The sequence below is a fragment of the Zonotrichia leucophrys genome, unplaced genomic scaffold, assembly GCF_028769735.1.
Source record: "Zonotrichia leucophrys gambelii isolate GWCS_2022_RI unplaced genomic scaffold, RI_Zleu_2.0 Scaffold_129_128886, whole genome shotgun sequence".
Classification (NCBI taxonomy): domain Eukaryota; kingdom Metazoa; phylum Chordata; class Aves; order Passeriformes; family Passerellidae; genus Zonotrichia; species Zonotrichia leucophrys.
The window spans coordinates 43868-65416 of record NW_026992334.1 but is presented as its reverse complement, the minus strand read 5'-3'; the positions used below and the strand labels follow the sequence as shown (position 1 = coordinate 65416).

At 52.3% G+C, this 21549-nt stretch overlaps 1 protein-coding gene across 1 annotated transcript in view; it reads left to right on the top strand.

Annotated features, from left to right (window-relative positions):
• The window catches only part of LOC135460933 (serine/threonine-protein kinase pim-1-like), a 30407-nt gene extending 16295 nt beyond the window's left edge, over positions 1-14112 (top strand). Inside the window, exons 2-7 of the mRNA XM_064737907.1 lie at positions 10074-10207; positions 11623-12198; positions 12324-12374; positions 12572-12938; positions 13581-13757; positions 14006-14112. Coding sequence (XP_064593977.1) covers positions 10074-10207; positions 11623-12198; positions 12324-12374; positions 12572-12938; positions 13581-13757; positions 14006-14112 — 1412 coding nt within the window. The remainder of the gene's footprint in view (positions 1-10073; positions 10208-11622; positions 12199-12323; positions 12375-12571; positions 12939-13580; positions 13758-14005) is intronic.
• The last annotated feature ends 7437 nt before the right edge of the window (positions 14113-21549 follow it).

Below are 21549 nucleotides of genomic sequence, written 5' to 3'. Positions count from 1 at the left end.
GAGGCCGTTGCCCAGGAGGGCAGCCAGGGAGATGCCCAGCAAGAGGCAGAAGTGCAGGAGCTGCAGTTGCCGCGTGTCTGCCAATACCAGCAGGAGGAAGTGCCCGATGGAGCTGCTGTTGGACATTTGCTGTGTCTTGGCATGGGGATCTGTAAAAAAAAGTAACCATGGAATAGTTGGGTTTGGAGAGGACTTTAAATGTCCCAGCACATCTTGGGGCACTTTCTCCCCACTGCCCACCCAGGCCTCTCCTGCCTCGAGTTGTCCCTGCCAGCAGCTGCTTCCCTGGGCCCAGGGCTAGGCCCTGCCACTGCTGCCAGAGCCCAGCCCAGCCCTGGGGGCTCAGCTCTGTCCCGCAGACCCCTCCCAGCTCAGGCACTGCCCAGGGGCAATTCTGGCTCTGCAGGCTCTGATGGCAACATCAGGGCAACCCTGAGCAGGCTGGAAAAGCAACACTGATGCTGCCTGTGAGGGACCCTGTGCTGATTTCTGTCACTGCCTGCTTTATTCAGATCTAACATTTTTTTATTTTTCTAAACATGAACTAAGAGATTAATATCTATGTGCAATTTCCCATCCAGGCAACCCACAGCAGTAGACTGATAAATTTTTCCCTTTTATGCAGCCCCTGCCTTGCTCTGCTCCCTGTATAACCTGCTTGGAAAAGTTCTGCTTTTAAATGCCACGCAGTCCTGAACAATGCAACATAATCACCACACAAGGAGAACAATTCCAAGCCTTACCAGCTGTCTCCTCCCACCCAAATCTTGTCCCCCAGTGCCAGGAGCAGCTGCCAGGGCTGGCTGAGAGCTGTCCCTGGCAGGCAGCAGAGTCTCTGCCCCAGCACAGCGCCCTGGGCTGCAGGACCCTGCTCTGCACACAGCCCTGGGCAACCCCTGGCTGCTGTGCACAAGAGACAATCACAGAATGTACTCACAGGGTCTGTAGGCATTGGGATGTTCCAGCTTTAGGAGATGGCTCCAGGAGCTGCAGCTACATTGTCCTGTAGCCAGAGGTTCCTGTGCCAAGGGCTGGCAGTGATTCTGCCCCAGGCACTTCTCAGCGCCTTCCCAGCCCTGACTGATTGAAGCTCTCTGTGCCTCTGTGCTGTGCCCAGGATGGCTGCAGGCAGTGCCCCAGCCCTGCTGGGCTGGCAGAAGAGCTGCTTATCAAGAGAAATGTGCTTTTGAAGCTTTGCTTGGTCACCAGGAGCTGCCTCATTGCCAGGAGCCCAGCCCAGGTCAGCAGCACAGACACAGCACAAGGACTTTAATGAGCCTCTGGGGCTTTGTGCTCAGGCCCTGAATATCAGTCCCTGAGAGGGAGCTGAAGAAACCTCTCCAGAACTCCAAGTCAGAATCCAACTCGAAACTTTCTTGGACTTTTAATGGATCCCACTGAGAGACATGACTGAGCAAGTGTCCCCAAGCCCCAGGCAGAGCAGAGAACTGGAGGCAGTGATGACAGGTGGGGACAAAGAGAAGCCAAGTCTTGGTGCCCTGGGCCACAGCAGGGTCTGTGCCACCAAGGGCTGTGAGGAGACACCTTGTCCTGAGGCCCTGGGGCCTCCTGGCACAGCCCCAGCCAGGCTGGGCATTGTCAGCTCCTTGTCCTGCCCTCAGCATACCCCGCTAGCCCTCATCCCAGTGGCCTCAAGGATCTGCTGGAAGGAGTCCCTGGGGAGCCTTGCTCAGGAATGGCCCTGGGGGCTCCTTTATGCTCCCAGGGACTGCAGGTTTTCCAAAGGACTTTGGGTTTGGCTTTTGCCTTGGAGTCTCTGATAATTTTGTACAATCCTAGTCTTCAATTATCTGCTTTAATTAGTCCCTGAAGAGGCTTTGTCAGTAGCAACACTCAGTGGGGCTCATTAATGCTTCCGGGTACTTCAGTTTTTTAAGCTACTTGGTGTTTCCCTTTTGATACAGACTTTGTGAAAAAGATTGTGCAGTCAAAGTCTCCAATTATCCCCTTTAATTAGTCCCTGGAGAGTCTTTATTAGTAATGACACTCAATGAACCATTAATGCTTCAAGGTACTTCACTTATTTTAAGGTATTTGGTGTTTCACTTTTAATACTGACTTTGTGAGAGGTTTGTGTAATCATGGCCCTAATTATCTGCTTTAAAGAGTCCCTTGAGAGCTTTGTACTGACACTCAGTGGGACTCATTAATGCTTTGAGATACTCAAGGCTTTTTAGGTACTTTGGATGTTCCTTTAAACTTTGAATCTCTGAGAGGTTTTTGTGCCATCCTGGCCTCCAATTCTCCCCACCAAGGAGTTCTTGAGGAGCCTGTGTTGCAGATGGACCTCAGAGGGACCCATTCATGTTTGAGAAACTTTGAGATTTTCTTCTGACTTTGACTCCTGGAAAGGTTTGTGCAATCTCAGGCCCTGAGATTCCAGGGCTCAGCTCCAAATGCACCACGGAGCTCATAAGGATCATGGAAGTCCTGACAAACCATGGCTCTGCCTTGATTTCCAACTGCTCTATTGCAGTTCATCAGGAAGTTTTCCTTTTACAATTATGGAGAAATATTTCAAAGAGCTTCTAAGAAATATGTAGTCCTATCTTAAAAGGTGTTTTTTTTATTGCTGTTCTTATTATACAAGAGGTGATTGCAGCATTCTGTGATTGATAATGATCCAGGGTCTCTCCTAAGGAGGTCTGGCCAGGTCAGAGAAGTTGTACCTTGGAGCTGACCCAGTGTGGACAACCTTGCCTCACATTCCCCAACCCCATGTAGAAACGATTTTTACTTTTAAAAATTTAAATGCTTTCTTAAGACCTTTTCAAAATACAACAGAAGACTGAATAAAGAAAAGAACAGAGCACCAGGAGCAAAGGATTCAGTCAACATGTCCTTATCTACAAAATGGATATTCTGTCTTCTACACCTCTAGCCCCTCCCAAAGTCTTGTCAATCAACTCCTTCTTCACTATCCAGTGGTGGAGATCACTGTCTTACACCTTGATTGCAGGTCAGATGCTGTTATAGTAGCAAGCCAACCCTCCCAAATGCCCCAACTACTGAGGCCATCCTGTGATAACAATGCAAGGGGGAGGGGAAGGATAACTATACATCTACAAAACTTCTCTTCACATATATTTAATATTCACCCCTTAACTGTGAGAGTCAACCATAAAATTACTCATCTATAACAAACCCCTTTTTCTTTTTCTAGAAGTCATTTTGCACGAACAGTAAAAAATTTTCTCTCTCTCTTGAATGAGTCATACCAGCATCTGTTGATGTGGGCAAGGACAGTGGGAACAGGAGAGAAAAATCGCAGGTTTTCCTTAGACACACTTATTTGGAATGCACAAAAGGGCATCCCAGAAGTCCAGTATGGCTTTGACTCCCATCTACCATGCCTATGTGGCTGCTATCCATAGTCAGTGTATTTTAGGGTCAGTACAGAGGCCAAGTCAGTCCTGCCCTCCAGTCCCTGTTGAATTAAAAGACAATTGAGGAATTATAGAGGTCTGGTATGGCCTTTTGTCCCTACCTTACCCCTATGGGGTTGCTACCCACAGCAGGGCTATGGAGCCTTCTTGGTAGCAAACAAAGGGGCCAACTCGGTCTTGCTCTCCTTCCTTTGTCTTATTTTCTCAAAGAAGCTGTCCCATTACCTTTTACAGTCCTTTGTGTACTTCTCAACAGATGCTGGTATTTCTCATCCATTAAAACAGGAAGAGTTCTCAAGTTAGTTCATAGAAGCTTGACTCTACTTTTTGGGTATCTTGGTGTTTTTCTGGTTGTCTTTCAGTCTCTGCTTGAAAGTCAATCTTGTTTCACCCAGCCTGGATGTTGTAGTCCACTCTTTGGGTTCTTCTACTGGGCCTTTGACTCTGTTGCCATGAGTCCATCCCCGCTCTGCAGTTCGCATGGCTGATTCGGTGGTGAGCAGTACCTGAAAGGGACCTTCCCACTGAGGAGTTAGAGGCTGATCTCTCCATGGCTTAATCATCACCCAATTCCCAGGATTAATATTATGGATTCTGAAATCCAGGGTGGTTGTTTAAGTAGTTGCGCCTTTATGTCTTAGCCCTTTTAAAGTTTGTGCTACAGACATAACATATTTCTTGGCATTGGCTTCCCCTTCCTCATAGGTGGCAACCTTCTGGGGTGAGGTCAGGAAGGGTAACCCAAACATCATTTCATAGGGTGACACCCCCAGATCTGACTGGGGTTGGGTTCTAATTCTTAAAAAGGCCAAAGGGAGACATTTTACCCATGACATTTGGGTTTCAATCATGAGCTTAACTAGAGTTCTTTTAAGAGTTTGATTCATTCTCTCAACCTGACCAGAACTCTGTGGATGCCTTGGATTGTGAAATTCTTATTTTACTCCCAGGACCTGAACAACTTTCTGCAATATCTTTAATGTGAAATGGGTTCCCCAGTCTGAATCAATCCTTTTTGCCATTCCATATCAGGGAATGATTGATTCTAGAAGTGTTTTACTCACAACATTGGCATTGGCTTTAACAGTGGATACCACCTCTACCCAATGAGTCACGTGATCTACTATCACTGGCAAAAATTTCCACCATTGTACCTGGGGAAGCTTGGTAAAGTCTACTTGGATGTTTTGGAAGGGCCCTAAGGCTAGCTGTCACCCTCTTCTGGGTGTTTTCTTCATGATTTTCTTATTCACTTGTTGACATATCACACATCCTTCAGTTACTTGCTTAGCTATTCTGAAAATTCCTTTGCATCCCAAATTCCTTAGAAATTGATCACTTAGCGCTTGTGTACCCCAATGTGTTGTTCCATGTATGCCTTCTAGCATTTTCCTGGGCAGGAGTTTATTCAACATTTGCCTCCCATCTGCTAATCTCCAACTTCCCTTTTTTATCTTTCTTAGCTCCTCTTTTAAGGAGTTCTTCCTTTTCTGTCCCACTGAATACAGGGACTTTTTGCTTTACTCTCATGGGCGTTAATACTATTATTAGTTTTTTTGTCTCTGATTCAATTGCATTTTTAGCCTCTAGATCAGTCTAATTGTTCTCTTGCTCCTCCTGAGTTGCCCTTTTTATGTCCTTTAACATACACCACTGCTACTTCGTCTGGTAATTGTAAGGTTTCTAACTCTTCTAAAAGAATTTTTTTGTGAATCAGTCCCTTTCCCCTTGAATTTAATAGCCCACTCTTCCCAAATTTTTCCAAAGGTATGCAGTATTCCAAAAGCATTTTTTCAGTCTGTATATATTGTTCCCCTTTTCTGTGCTAATATTTCCAGAGCTCCCTTTAGGGCATATAACTCACACGCTTGGGCTGACCAGTTGGAAGGTAACTTTCTCTTTTCTATGGCTACCAACCCTTCATCCACTATAGCGTACTCCAATACCCTGTGCCCCTTTATTACCCGTGAAGATCCATCGATGTACAATTGTTTTCCTCTTGGAGTGGTTGGTCTGTTAGGTCCTCTCTTACTAGAGTTTGATAGTTTATAACCTCTAGGTAATTATGTATTAGTTCCTCAGGTGGTTCTCCATACAAAAACTGGACAGGGTTGAGTTGGTTACTCACAATTACCTCTAAATCATTATCTATTAAGATGGCTCCATAATTTAACACACAGGAATCAGTGAGCCATTTCTCAGCCTTTTGGCTTAGGACACTTCTAACTGAGTGTGGAGTGCATATTTTCGATTTTCCCCTAAGGGTTAATATCTTGGTTTAAAAAGACAGTTGTGCGCTAAGGAAGGCAGAAGCCTCCGTTAAAATGGAAAATGCAAACCCCCTTCCCTCCAAATTTTTATAATTTTGAAATTGCATGGGGGGTCTCAGGCAAAGATATTGGATCAGGATTAATAGTTCTTTATTAGGGAAGAAAATTAAACAAATAAACAGTGCAGTAATACAAAACAGTACTGATAGAGTCAGAATATGACCTGACACCATGTTGGTCAGGGTGTTGGTAGCAGTCCAAGTGAAATGGTGGCTGAAGTCCTCCTGAAGTGGTAGATGTGGTTCTCTTGAAGCAGGGATCCTGTAGAAGGACATAATCTTCCTCTGAAGATCCAGTAGTGGTGTAGATGAGCCTGGTCTTCCTCTGGGAATCCAATGGAAAAGGCTGCTGCTCCTCTGGGAATCCAGTGGGAAAAGCTGTTCTGGTGTCCCAAAATCTCAGATTATACCCAGTTAGGAATGCTTGGCTCCTCCCTCTGGGTAGAGCATCTCACAATGGGATGCCGTAATTTTGATCAGTCATGCAGTGACACTCAATAGCCCATTAACAGCAGATGTCTTTCCAGAGGGAGGACTGGTTTGTGGAAGAGATAAAGAAAACTGCCAAATTAACAGAAGATAACTGCAACACCTCCAACAGATGGGAACAGAACACACATACTGCCTTGCAATCCAGGACATTATCCACCCCTTATTATATTTCCATCTGCATCACAATAAAACCTTACACATGGTTCTCACTTAAGACTAGGTTTCCCTGTGGTACACAGCGGCTTTCTCCATCTTTCTGCATTACCTACTAAGTGTAACTAGGTCCTTGAACAAAAACAATCCTGTGGATGGGTTTGTCTTTGCCTGAGGTGGGATTAATCCAAACAGTCTTTCCTGAAATACCTTTCATGTGTACAACAGGGACTTTGTCTCCATACGCTGCGTTCAGGGGTTCAGACTGGGCAGCACCAGCTTGATTGATGGACCCTCAGGTGTTGAACATCCAGGTGGCTTTTGCTAAGTTCACTTCCCAATTTCTAAAAGTTCCCCCCCCCCAAGTGCCTTCAGGGTAGTCTTAAGCAGTCCATTGCACTGTTCAACTTTCCTGGCAGCTGGTGCATGATAGGGGATATGATGGATCCATTCAATGCTGGTTCCCTGGCCCAGGTGTTGATAAGGCCATTCTTGAAATGAGTCCCATTGTCTGACTCAATTCTCTCAGGGGTGCCATGCTCCACAGGATTTGCTTTTCCAGACCCAGGATGGTGTTCCAGGCAGTGACGTGAGGCAAAGGGTTGGTCTCCAACCATTCAGTGGTGGCATCCACCATGGTCAGCACACAGTGTTTGCCCTGGCATGTCTGGGCAGCGGGATGAGTCAATCTGCCAGGCCTCCCCATACTTGTACTTGGACCAGCGCCCACCGTACCAAGTAAAGCCAGCGGGCTTTACCCCTGGGCCTGCTTGATCTCAGCACGTGTCTCACAGTCGTGGATAACCTGAGAAATCCATCCCTGGGTCTCATGCCCACTTATAGGTGGCATCCCTGCCCTGATGGCCTGAGGCATCATGGGCCCATCAAGCTAGGAAAAACTCTCCCTTATGTTGCCAATCTCAGTCTATCTTTGACACCTCTATTTTTGCTACCTGATCTACCTGTTCGTTGTTTTGGTGTTCCCCATTAGCCCAATTCTTGGGGACATGAGCATCTATGTGGTAGACCTTCACAGGTAGCCTCCCTACCCTGGAAGCAATGTCTTTCCACTCATCAGCAGCCCAAATTGGTTTTCCTCTACGCTGCCAGTTAGCCTCTTTCCACCTCTCCAGCCATCCCCACAGAGCATTGGCCACCATCCATGAATCAGTGTAGAGGTAGAGCTTTGGCCACTTCTCTCCTTCTACAATGTCCAGGGCCAGCTGAACAGCTTTGAGTTCAGCAAATTGACTTGATCCACCTTCTCCTTCGGTAGCTTGTGCAACCTGTTGTGTGGGGTCCATATGGCTGCTTTCCACTTCCGGTTCATCCCTACGATTGGACAGGAACCATCAGTGAAAAGACCGTAGCGTGTTTCCTTTGGGAAAACTTGGTTATATGGAGGAGCTTCTTCAGTCCATGTTGCTGGTCTTGTTCTTCATCTGTGACACCAAAATTTTCTCCTTCAGGCCAATTTGTAATCACCTCCAAAATCCCTGGGCCATTCAGTTTACCTATAAGGGCAGTGTCTCTGTCCCTCTGGGAGCCTCTCAGAAACCCTCAGCCAGTCCCGAGTTGGCAGACACCGGGGACCAACCCCGACACGGCCGACAGCGGGGAGACACTCTCCCAAGCCCCGAGGGTATGGAGGGCACGTGGTTGTCTTTGCAGCAGGAGAGACACCAGAGACATGGGTACATGATAAAGGGCCGACTCTTAGCAGGGGTTAATCCCAGGTTTTATTATAGGAGTCCCAAAGGAGCCCCTACACCTCAGGGGGCTCCTGCTGAGAGCCCTGGGAGATGTGCCAAGGTTACATTTAAAGGGAGGTGGAAACCAAAAGTAGATAACATTTTACTAACCAATAAGTGACCCTAAGGGACGGGTACTGGGGGACGGACATTTAGGACAGCGTATGGGGCAAGGCTTGGGGGCTGACCCCTGGCCTCTGGCTCATCACTCAACATCCTGGACCAAAGCTTCTAGATGGAGGGGATGGGATGCTGAGTGATTGACAGAGAGCCAGGGTGGGGATTTGGGGATGATCTCAGCAAGGGAAAGGGATTACACAGGTAAAGGGAGGGGGGTACCATCTGGGATGAACCATTTGGGAAAAATACAGGGATTCAAAAACAAAACTATTATAAAATAATATAAAGTACAAAAACACACTATGACACATCACCCAGATCTGGTGTTTGCTGCACAAGCGCCCAGATCCGGAAATTTTCCAGGGCTGACACAGCCCAAGTCCAGCAATTTGCTGGCACAGAAAGCCAAAATCCAGCAATGTCCTGATGCCAATACAGGTGCTCAGACCTGGTGTTTGGTGCCACTGCCAGTGCTCAGATCTGGATATTTCCCGGTTCTGGCAGAGCCAAGTCCAGAAATTTTCTGGCAAAGAAAGCCATAATTTGGCAATTCCCTGCTACCGTCATTGGCAATGCCAAGATCCGGTGTTTGCTGGCACCACCAGAGCCCAGATGCGGGAATTTCCCAGTGCCGGCACAGCCCAAATCTAGTAATTTTCTGGCAAAGAAAGCCAAAACCTTGCAAATACCTTGTGCTGGCCCCACCCAGATCTGGTGTTTGCTGGCACTGCCAGTGCTCAGATCCAGCAGTTTCCCAGTGGCAGCACAGCCCAAGTCCAGCAGTTTGCTGGCACAGAAAGAAAAAAACCCGGCAATTTTCTGGTGATAGCACCGGCAGCACCCAGATCTTCCTTTAGCTGGCACCGCCAGTGCCCACATCTGGCAATTTCCCTGTGCCAGCACAACCCAAATGCAGCAATTGTCTGGCAAAGAAAGCCAAAGCCCGGCACTGCCCAGATCTGCTGTGTAGGGGTTGGTTTAAAAAAAGAGGGAGACCTCGTCTTAAGGCCATGGGAAAACTCTCTTTAGCTGGGGTCAGCAGGAGTTCCCGCCCATAATCCTCTTGTTCAGTTATGCAGATTGTTGCTAGAAAGTTCTGAGTTCTCTTTGCTACCATTGGTTACTTTACACTGCAAAAATTGTAATATTCTTAATCGTTCCTTCCTCTTGGATCCTTCCATCAGATAGCATCTTAACCCCTCCCCACATTACATTACATTATATAAATGTATAAATACCCTGCTATACCCTGGACCCAGGCCTTTTTCTGCTTCTCTCTCTGTACTGTGCACGCCGTCCTGTTTGTTGTGTTTGCCTTCAGTAAAGTTCTGTTTCCAGAGTACCAGATGAAAGCAGTCTCTGTCTGTAAAGTGGCCAGAGCTGGTTCTCAGAGAAACCACTGGTCAATGGTCCAGACGAGGACCAGAAGGTTTCACTGGTGTTTGCTGGCACTGCCAGTGCCCACATCTGGAAATTTCCCTGTTCTGACACAGCCCAAGTGCAGCAATTTACTGGCAAAGGAAGCTAAAACCTGGAAGCTTCCCCTTGCCAGCACCCTCCAGTCTAGAGTTTGCTGGCAGCAGGACCCCAGGAAAGAAGGAAAGAAGAAAGGAAGGAAAAGAAGAAAGGGTCCAGATCCAGTCCTTACTGGAGCCTGGAGCCTGAAATGGGCTGTTTGCTGGCACTGCCAGTGTCCAGATTGGGAAATTTCCCTATTCTGACACAGCCCAAGTGCAGAAATTTGCTGGCACAGAAATCCCAAACCTGGCAACTTCATGCTACTGGGTCTGGCACTGCCCACACCTTGTGTTTGCTACACAGGAACCCAGATTTGGAAATTTCCTGATGCCAGCAGCGCCCAAATCCAGCAGATTTCTGTTGCTGCCAACGACATCATCCAGATCTGGTGTTTGCTGGCAGCACCAGCGCCCAGATCTGAAAACTTCCTGGTGCTGGTACAGGCCAAGCCCAGTGATTTGCTGGCACAGACAGCCAAAGCTTGGAAATCTGCAGGTTCTGGCTCCAGCGCCACTATGATCTGGTGTTTGCTGGGACCGCCAGTGCCCAGATCTGGAAATTTCCCAATGCCTTTACAGCCCAGGTCCAGCAATTTGATTTTAGCCACCTTAGGAAGGGAAGTTCCTCGGACTGTGACTTTCCTTTTTCTTGGAACTGTTTAAACCTGCTCTGGACTGAAAACCCAGACAAACACCGGCAGCTCACGCCTGTGGCCCACCGAGCTCTGGGACGCTGCATTCCAGCACCAGAGGGACTTAGAAGAGACCGAGTGAGCCAACTACAACCCACAAAAAGGACTTTATGAATTTGCCATCTCTTCAGCACTGTCAGAGGTTTGATTTAATATTATTCATTTTTCACGCTTCTGAATACTTTACTTGTTAAAAAAAAATGGGGTTTTTTTCACTTTTCTCAAGGGAAGTCTTTCCCTGAACTAGTAGGGGGAGGGGCCGCTTGAACTTGCTTTCTAGACAGACCCCTTTAGGAGGTTTCCTCCCCAAATTTGTCCTAAGCCAGCACAAACAGTCACAATGAAAATTTCACCAGTGATGTAATTTCCTGGTGGCAAATCTTGTGACAGAAGCTTGACCTTGTTCTCCATGAGAGGTTCTTGGGAAGAGCAGACAGGAGAAGATTCCTGGAAAACTGAAACAGCTTTCCGGAAGGGAAATGAAAATGAAAGAAACAATCTAAGATGTTTTACTCTATTTATTTCTATGCTCCCCTTTTCAATGTTGCACTGCTTCTCCATCCCAGTAATTCCAGATGCACCTCACCTCTAAGATCGATGACTTGGTGATTTTTAGACACTCTAAAATACCATGAGCCACACACAGTTTTCCTTCCCATGTTTTTACAGGAAAGCAACCCTGGATATGTAAGTGCAGTGCTGGGCTCAGGTAGGAATCCTACCCCAAGGGAAAGGTGGCCCGACAGTGTTTGACCGTCAGCAAGGACAATGCCCAGCAGCAAGCGAGGGGATCGCTGTGCCAGTGTGCAGGAGTCAGGGCTCTGCATCTGGGCTCAAGGCTGCAAAGTTCCCGTGTTTGGGCAGACGGAGGGGCTGTCCCCAGGGCGCGCGGGGCTGGAACGTGGGGCTCGTGGGGCGAGCGGGGAACGGACACGGGGACGAACGGCCCCGGTGCCTCAGTTGCAGCGGCGGCAGCGGCAGCGGCGGCAGCAGCGGCAGCAGTAGCGGCGGCAGCACCAAAACAGATACTTTTGAATAGTCTTTCTCCTTTTCTTTCTCTTTCTCTCTTTCTTTCTCTCCCTTTCCCGCTGTCGGGCACCCTTCTCTCAGAGTCCCTTGCCCGGCGTCCCTCTCCTCTCCCCGCCTCCCTCTCCCCTGCAGGGCCGAGCCATGCCCCCGGCCCGCCCCCGGCCCCCGGCGGGGCTGCCCCGTGCCCGGCCCCGGCCGTCCCGCCGCGGTCTCGCCTCTCCCCCGCTCTGGCCGTACTGGCGGTGGCGCTGCTGGGCGGGCATCAGTGCCTGGTGCGGGGGCGGCATCGCCGCCCTTCGGCTCCGCCTGGCCCGAGCCCGGCCCCGGACCCGAGGCAGGGTCCACTCCCGGCCCCGGCCCCGGCGCCGGCTCCTCCCGGGGCCCGCGGAGCACACACGCGGAGCGGCCGCTCCCGCCGCCTCCACTGCGGCTTCCCCGGCCCGAGCTCCGCCGCTCGGCAGCGCGGCCGCCGGCCCCGAGCCTCCCGTGCCGCGTTCCCGGGAGCGAACGCCTGGGCATGGCCGGCCCGGGGCGGGTGAGGGGCGCTCGGGGTCTGTTGCTGGCCCCGGGCCGAGCGCTGACAGCCGCGTCCCGCCCGCAGGGACGGCGCAGGAGGCCCTGCAGGAGCGGTACCGGCTGGGATCGCTGCTGGGGCGCGGCGGCTTCGGCAGAGTCTTCGCGGCCACGAGGCTCTCGGACGGCGCCCCGGTGAGCGGCGGGGCCGGCGGCGGGCGCAGGAGGAGGGGATGGAGGAGGAGGAGGGCAGAGAGGGCGGATGATGGGGCTCGCAGTGCGGGCGACGAGCTCACCCCGCTGCTGCCCTTGGCTTGCAGGTGACCATCAAAAGGGTGCCACGGAACCGCGTCCGGCACTGGGGCGAGCTGGTGAGTGAGCGGGGCCAGCAGCCGGGGCTGCCGGCCAGGGATGAGCCGGGGCCCGGCACGGTGGGAGCCGCCAGGACGCCCTGAGGGAGAGTGGGCGTGGGGCCAGCGCAGGGCGCAGAGCATCCCGGGCTGGCTGAGGGCTTCCCCAGGCCGGGCACGGCATCGGCCCCAGTGACGGCATCGTGCTCCTCCCGCAGCCCGACGGCACCAGCGCACCCCTGGAGATCGTGCTGCTGGCCAAGGTGTCCACTGGCTTCCCCGGTGTGGTCCAGCTGCTGGAGTGGCTCGAGCTCCCCAACTGCATCGTGATGGTGCTGGAGCGGCCAGAGCAGTGTCAGGACCTGCATCGTTTCATTGGGGCACGGCGGTTCCTGCCCGAGGAGGAGGCGCGGGCGCTTTTCCGCCAGGTGCTGGAGGCCGTGCGGCACTGCACCAGCTGCGGGGTCCTGCACAGGGACATCAAGCCAGAGAACATCCTGGTTGACCTGGACACCGGGCAGGCCAAGCTGATTGACTTTGGCTGTGGCACCTACCTGCAGGACACAGTCTACACTCACTTTGCAGGTGAGCCTACCCAGGGCTGTGCTCCCGCTGCTGACATCTCATGGCCCAACATCTCCCAGCCCAAGCTGGCTGTGGCAGCGGGAGTTCTCCCTTTTGCTGCCAGTCAGGGCACTGAGTCCTCAGCTGAGTTGCTTTAGAGCAGGGCTGGGTGGGCAGCCATCTTCCAGCCCTGCTGGCAGCCTTTGCCAGCCACTCTGCCCAGGACTGGGGCTGGGCTGGGGCAGCCAGCTGGACCAAAACCCCCGTGGGTGGGGGTAGCAGAGAGAGAGGGCAGAACCTGTGCCCCAGCCAGTTTGGTGTGCAAATGAGAGGAAGGGCTTGGGCTGCTCCACTCGCCCTGTTTCCCTTGGCTTCATAATATTTTTGGGGCAATGCAGGCAGGGAGGATAAGGGCATGTTTTTTCCCCAGCATGGAGTGGGTTTTTCCTTTGCATGTCATGGTCGGGCCTAGCCAGGGCTGCCCTCTTCCAGCACCAGAGGCTTCTTTTCCAACCCTAACTTTGTGCACAAGTCCCAGATGCTGGCGAGAGGGCAGTGGTCACCCTGTGTGCCCCTGATGCAGCCCCCGCATACCCAGGGATGATGGGGCCAGGCTCTGGGAGCAGCAGCATCCCCCTGATGAACTCCATCTGTATTCCATAGGAACACTGTCCTACAGCCCCCCGGAATGGAACGACTTTGGCTGGTACCATGGCGAGGCAGCAACAATCTGGTCCCTGGGCATCCTGCTGCACCAGATGGTCTGCGGGGAGCACCCTTTCAGGAGGGGCCGGAACCTCAGCTGGGGCCAGCTCCCGCTGCCACAAAGGCTCTCTCAAGGTGGATCCTCTTCTCTGGGCACGGGGGGAATCCCAGTGCTGGGAGCCAGCAGCGGGCTCATGGGCATCCCGCTCTGGCAGCTGCTGAGGAGGTGGCACATGTCCTGCTCTCCTCCAAAACAGGGAATTGGTGGGAAAGTTTAGGCCCAGCTCAGAGCGCATCCAGCATGGCCTGGGCATGGGAACAGTGGGGTAAAGCAGACAGGAGCCTTCTCTGGCTGACCATCAGTTTCTGCTTTCTCTGCCCAGAGTGCAAAGACCTGATCTGGTGGTGTTTATCCGTGAACTCCTTGGACAGACCCACACTGGAAGACCTGTTCTGTGTTCCTTGGATGCAGAATATTCCTCTGCCATAGAAGAAGGGAGAGAGCCACAGGCACACTTTGATCCAGGGCCCTGGTAAGTTCCTGCTCCACATATGCCTTGGCAATGAGAAGCAAAGGAACCCAACCCTTTTTGTGCTGCCAGTGTCACTGGACCGGGGTCATAGGATGGGAACAAGCAGCCCTTGTGCTGGAGCTGAGCTGCTCTGCCCAGCACTGGTGGCTGCCACCCCAGCTGGTTTTACTTGTCCTGGTTCCCTGACAGCTGGGGCCTGGGCAGAGCCCTGAGAGCCTGGTCTGCCCGCAGGGAAGGAGAAGGAGCCCCTGGAGAAGCTGTACCGGGTGGGGATGCTGCTGCTGCTGCTGGAGACAGCGAGGGTGACATCAAGGATGACAAGCTCTTCCTCAGCCTGGCCACTGGAGGCTGAAGGTGATGCACTTTGATTCTGGCACCTTCTTCAAAGCCAAACTCCACGGGGAATTTGCGGATGAGTCCCCATCTGGGGAAATTCTGCCAGATTTGGGCATGACCCAGCATGGCAGGGAACCAAAGGCTCCCCCTTTGCTGGGGCAGATGCAACTCATTCTTCAGTCACTGCCCAGCTGCTTTTGGCAGGGCTGGGAGGATGGGCTGGGGTGGGTACGAAATGGGAGTGGGCTCCTGGCTCTGCCAACAGCCCCCAGCACCCACCGTGCCCCGGGCTGGGGCTGGGGCTGGGGCAGCCAGCCCGACACAAACAAAGCCCCGTGGTGGGAGCAGAGGTGGGGCTCCAGAACCTGTGCCCAGCTGCTTTGCTGTGCAGGCAAGGAAGGGCTTGGGCTGCTCCACTGCCCTTGTTTGCTTCGGGGTCACCGTGATTTTGGGGGACAGTGCAGGGGGGAAGAGAGAAAGTGTGGGATTCCCTCAGCCGTGGCTGGGTTTTTCCCTAGCATGTAGGGGTGGGGCGTTCCTCAAGGCCCTGACAGAGATAAGAGATTTTACTGTTCTTCTTGTTTTCCCTTTTTGTCTCTAAACTCTTGTCAATAATGTGTTGTTTGTTATTCCAGAGGAAGCGTTCCAGGTGGTCCAGTGTGGACGGGGAAGTGCTTGGGAGCAGCTGTGGCGTGGATGGGCCGTGCCCTTGGAGAAGGCTGAGGCCATGGTTTGGGAGCAGCTTTTCTTCCAGCCGTGGCTGGTGTGAGGTGGGTCCCTGTGTGCTTGGCAGGGTGGGATCAGAGATTTTGGGAGCTGGCAGCGAGCACAGGAGCATCCTGCACTGGGCAGCTGCTGAGGGCTGGATGTGCCGTGGCTGGCTGCAGGCTGGGCACATGTCCTGCCCTCCTGCTCTGTGCCAAAGGCAGCAGGGATGGGCAGCTCTGGGCACAGCCAGCATGGCCTGGGCACCGCAGGCCTTGGCACAAGGGCACAGGAGCCCTCAGCTGACGGGCGGTTTCTGCTTTCTCTCCTTGCAGCCGGGCTCTGCGGGTGCTGAGGCTGCTCTGGGCTCTGCCAGGGCTCTGCTGGGCTCAGCCCAGGGCCCAGCTGGGCTGGCTCTGCCCTCACATTGCTCTGACAGCTCTGCATCAGACGAGCCCGTTGTGAGCACAGCGCCTGAGCTTTCTGCTTTGGCAGGTGAGTGAGACTCTGCTGCAGGCCCAGAGATTGCAGCTGGGGACACACATCCAATTGGCAAGGACCCAAACTCTCCACAGTCCCGTCTGAACACCTGGATCTGTGCAGGGTGTTTTCTTCTTGAGTGGCTGGAATTGTGCAATTGCACTTTCTTCCTCCTCTAGCAGTGCCACGAGTGGGCCTAAGCTGGCGAGAGGGCTGTGCTCCTGAGGCAGTGCAGTCTGGAGCTGGTGGATGGAGAATTGCCCTTCTGCACTGCCAAACCAGTGCAAAAAGCTGTAAGAGGGACTTTGTGACTCTAAGAAATCCCTGTAAGTTTCAATGGGAATGTGCAGCTCATTCGCAGGATGAGAAGAAAGGTCATCTTTTAAAGGATTTGGGCTTTGACAGAGTTTCCATTCCCAGTCCTGCTTGGAGCTGGAAGGGCACTAAGCAATTTCCTCTTGCTTTGACTACAATTTCAAATACCAATGTTGGAAACAAAGCCCAAAATCTTTTAAGAGGCTTTTGAGGTCACAAAGATGGATCCATGCCATCAGCACAGTGATTTTTTTACAGTGTAAATAACTGAGTTCTCTTTTGAAAAAGATCATTTACCTCTTAATGCAAAGAATGTAAATTTGCCTTTATGTTTTGTTTTTTTCATTAACTGTATGTTATGTTTTTCTTTTACACTTGGATTTTACTCCTATCTTTTACAATTTACCTATTTTTCCCTTTTTTCCTTTTTTTTCCTTTTACATAGAAAACATGTCCTATCAAAGGAGTGTCCTTTGCTCCTGGTTTCATGTGGAGCAGCTCCCTTCCTGCTGGCTGAGCTGCTCAGGCAGGGCCTGGCAGCTCCTGGCCCTGCAGGGCTGACGCTTTTCCCCGTTGCTGGGCACAGACTGATGGAGCAGCACTGCTGAACACGGGCACACAGAGGGACCAGCAGCAGCTGCCTTTGGCCACCTGAGGCTCCAAGCCCCAAACTCTGAGCAGCCAGGGCTGGAAGAAACTGGCAGGCTCTGATCCCTGATTCTGGGGCAGGGCTGCACAAATGACCCCCCAGCAGCAGCAGCAGCAGCAGCAGCAGCAGCAGCTCATGGAGCTGACTTGGAGCACAGCCCCTGCCCCTCTTCCCTCCCGTGTGCAGCGGTGTCACAGCAGCCTGAGGCACCTGGGAGCCCCCAGTGCCAGCAGGGACTGGAGATGGCAGCCCTGGGCTCCTGGAGGCTGTGCAAGGAACGGAGCTGGGCACTCCTGTCCACGGGGAGCTTCCAGATGGAAAAGGCTGCTGTGCCCAGGCAGCTCCAAGGGCACAGAAAGGAGGCTCTGGAGCACTGGATCTGTGCCAGTGCCACAGTTCTGGGCAGCAGCCAGCGAGCCCTGGGGGAAAAGAGGGCACAGCACGAGGGACAGAACCAGGCAAGGGCAGAGACTGGGAAGAGCCAGGCCTGGGAGCAGGAACAGCTGCTCCATTGCACTCTTGGAGAAAGCTCTTGGCTGGTTCAAAGCGCTGAAAGGCGTGAAGGGCAGAGAGGAGGCCACAGCAAACAATGCTCCTGCTTGCACAGCCTCCCCTCTCCGTGTCCCAGAAGGAATTGCATGGACTGTGTTCTTCTCTCCGAGTCGTCTCGTTCAGCATGAGCAGCTCAGCACCAGGAGCTGAAGGAGCTGAAGCCTCAGGCCACCGGAGCTGGGCAAGAGGGAACTTTTGGAGCAAAGGAATGCTGCTAAAATAGACCCAGCTGAATGCAGTGGATAGAATCATGGAATCACAGAATCCTTTCTGTTGGAAAAGCCCTCTGAGTTCACCCAGTGCAGCTGCTCACCCAGCAGTGCCAAGCCCAGCACTAAACCACGTCCCTGAAGGGCCAAGGCCTGGACACCAGCCCTGAGTGAGGCCTGGACAGCAGGCCCTGAGCCAAAGGTGGCCTCTGGATGAACCTTCCCAGCAAAGGTTATCTTTGTATCTGCTCCCTGATGAAATATGCATTGTCATTAGCCCTGTGGTAGATGTAGCCACTCCTTAGTGAAACATGTATTGACCTTTGTGTATTTAGAAGCCAGACAAGGCCATGAAATCTGACATCTGGCCTTGTTTGGGGCTGTATGGTCAAAGTCAGCTCCCTTGGTTCCTCCTTGAGCCCTGGCCAGGCTTTGGGAGGGACGCAAGAGGAGGATGAAAGCAGATGTGGCCACACTAGCAGTGCTGTCAGTTTGTTCATTCAGCACTGTCAGAGCTGGGCCCTCTCCCAGCGGGGCTGGAGCCTCACCTGGGGCTGGAGGCTCCTCCAGGAATTCCCAGTGCCCAGGAGTGGCTCTGCAGCCCTTGGCTGTGACAGCTTCCCCAGCTGCTGTGTGGATCTGGGGGATGGTAAAGGCTGAGCGTAAATGCTGCTGGATCTTTGTTAATCACTGCTGCAACCTTTGGTGGGGATGGTTGGGTGCATTGCTGAGCTGCTCCTTTTGTGATTCTTTGCTGCTCTGAACTGCAGGAAATGACACTGATTCCTTCAGCTGGAGTTTGAAGGAATTTGGTGCTGACCCTGCCCACTGGTTAAACAAAACTGGCACAGTCTGGCCAGATCCCAACAAAATGTCACTTGTTCAGTGTCAATGTGAGGAATCAGTCCCATCAGAAATTCCCAGCTGGGAAGCCCTTCCCTGGAGTTCCCTGGCTCTGGAGTGGGCTGAGGTTGGAGCCCCGTGGGAGCAGTGGGGCAGTCCGGTAAAAGAAGCTGCACCCCTGGATGTCTTCAAATGCATCCAAAAATTGCACATGGAAAAGGAAAAGACCTTGTGGGTTTGGGCAGACAAAGATGAATTTGTTGAGAGTACATAGGAAACAGCACCTTCAGAAGGAACAATTATTGTTGGAATGCTCCCACATGGAGCAACAGAAGAAGGTTTTAATCTTGAGCTGATATGCATTTGTACAAGTGAAATATAGATATAATAAATATCTATATACATATTTATAGTATAATAAGACATACATATAATATATCTATATATACATATATATATAATTCATATATATGTTAATATATTCACATATATAAGTGGGTATATATGTGTATACACATATGTGTAAAACAATATGTATATATTGTTTATATTGTTTAACACATCCTGCCAGACCAGATCTCCCTGTTTGCCTCAAGGGCCCCTTTGGAAAATGCTCTGATCCACGGGGCTCCATGTGAAGGCTGCTGTGACACTGAGCGACTTGCACAGGAATTCCATCCAGGAGCCTGGGTGCCCCTCAGGGACTGGGACCCGGCCCCTTCCAGCCAGAGGGGAAAGGGCCCCCCAAGCCTTGTTAGCCACAGACAGCATGGTAAAGCTGAACATGTGTCATGGTTTGACCCGGAAGGAGTGGGAATTCTGGGAAGCTGTGGTCAAACCAATGAAGGTTTTGGGTTTCATACTGACACCTGGTGTAGCCAGTGGGGTTTGGACACACCTCCGAGAATACACAGGGGTTAAAAGCAGGGCACTGCCTGGCATTTCCTCTTTTTGTACATCGCGGCCGAGGAGTTCAGACCTCTCTCCTCGCCGGCCCGCTGTGCTGGGCGGGGAGGGCCAGCCATGCGGTGAGCCTGGCCGGAAGAGATGGGCTTGAGGGGCTTCGGGGGGGCTTCGAGGATGGAAGGGGCGAGCCCCAAGAGCAATCGAGCCCTCGGGCAGCCAGCCCCCCCCCCCCTTCCCCCCCCCCCCCCCCGGAGGAGAGAGCCGGCGGCACCGAATGTGATGGCAGCCAGCCAGGAGGAGAAGGGGGAGGGAGAGAGAGAGAGCCCGGCCGGCCGCAGCAGCAGCGTGTGTGGGAGTATCATCTCCTCCCAGGACAGACAGAGACTGAAAACTTTTAACCCTTTCCTGCATGATTGGGGCCTTGCGAAAATGCTAATCCTCCTCGAAGCTGAATAAGAAGGGAGATGAGAGATGATATGAGATAAGGACCTTGGCCCGGAGTTTGTGGAGATGATTGGATGGGGAGAGATGATTTGGAGTGGCCTTTGGGCTGGACGTTTTCTTGTAGCCATGGACTCAGTTGTTCCTGTGACACAGACTGCATTTAGGGGGAGGCAGTGCCTCAAAACCAGGAGGGTTCATTTGTGAGGACCCCCCGGCCCCAGGGGGTTGGAAATATATGGGGGGGACAGTTGTCCCAAAAGCAGAGACTGTGCCTTTTTGGAGTGAGACAAGGCATCCTTGAAAGACCACCCTAAAAGCAGCTCTGATCCATGTCTCGGTGGTGAGAGCACTGAGCATGGAAGAACGTGTCACAAGCGGCAAATGGACTTCGGGCGTGCCGGAGTGACAGGGAAGCACACGAGGGTCTCAGTGTGTCTCCGACAGAAGCCTTGAACAAAGGACTCCTTTTCCCTCTTCATGAACTGATGTTTGAGATACTAAAGTGTCTTGCCGTACTGGCAGTTGGTATTTTTGAAGAATGATATTGGATTGGAAAGTCAGGGAGTGGGGAGAGGAAAAGTGGTTTTTGTAAGGTTTTCAATTTTTTCTTTCCTTATAGTCTTTCCTATTTTTTCCTGTAGTTTTAGGTAATAAAGTGTTATTTATGTTTAAGTTGGAGCCTGTTTTGCTTATTCCTGGTCACATCTCACAGCAGACACCAGGGTGAGGCATTTTCATGGGGGCACTGGCTCTGTGCCAGGCTCAAACCATGACAAAGGGCCTGGGGGCATTATTCTGGAATTAAAAAGGTGCCAGCTCCATGGACAACAGAACTCTTGTTCCTAATTTGAATGAGATTGAGAAAAAAGAATGAAGAATGGTGTCACTAAAGTACTACTGGTGTCTGTAAGGTGTACCTTGATAGTCAGCCAGAATCTTTGTCTGCCACAAACACCTCTAGTGTTTCACCAAGGGATTGGTCATCAAAATGTAATGATGGGTTATGATGAATTGCTGATCTTCCTTTGTAATTCTTTGCTAATGATGATGTGCTTTGCTGAGTTTATCCTTTTGTAATTCTTGGCAGGTGTGCATGATATAAATGACACAATTCCTTAAGTTGGTGTCTGTGTCTTTGGTAGTGACCCTGCCCACTGGTGAAACAGGGCCGCCTCTTGCCTATGTGTTCCCTGGGAAGGCAAAAGCCCTCACTCCAAAATTCCCCCCTTCTTCCCTGTTCCCCCCATCACACCCTGAGCATGATGTGCTCTGGTCTGGGCTATGCCCGGGCTCAGTTGGGTTCCCCTGTCCTGGCTGCGTCCCCTGCCCAGCTCCCCCGCAGCCCCAGCCCCTCCCCAGCGTGGCTGACGAGGGGCAGGACAGGCCTTGGCTGTGCTGCAGCTCAGCAAGAACAAAACCATCTCTGCGTGCTCAGCCCTGTGCTCAGCACCCGGCCCAGCAGTGTCTCAGTGCCAGGGGCTGTGCCCTCAGTCCCTGCCAGGGGTTTCCATGGCAACTGCTAGGCCAGGTGACCCAGGTGTCCCCCCAGTGCCAGTTGCCATGGAAACAGTGCCCAGCCCTGCCCCTTTCTGTCTGGCTGACCTGGCCTTTGGCCCTGGCAGTGCCGTTGGCTGCTGGCTCCTGGTGCCTGAGCGGCCAGCGCAGCACAGGGCAGGTGGCCATGGCACAGCCCCCAGCAAGGGATCCCCTCTGGCTCTGGGCACTGACACCAGCCCTGAGCAAGGGCCCAGGGCAGCTTTCCATGGCCACCAACCATCACAATGGGGCCGGGCATTGGTTGCCATGGCACCAAACCAAGGAATGGGTCCTCCATGGCCGTTGCCATGGCACCTGGTGGCTCCAACGAGTGTCACTGCAATTGTACCTGGAACAGCCCTGGCACTGCTTTGTCCCAGGGTTGCCATGGAGCTGAGGACAGCAGCAGCTGGTGCTCT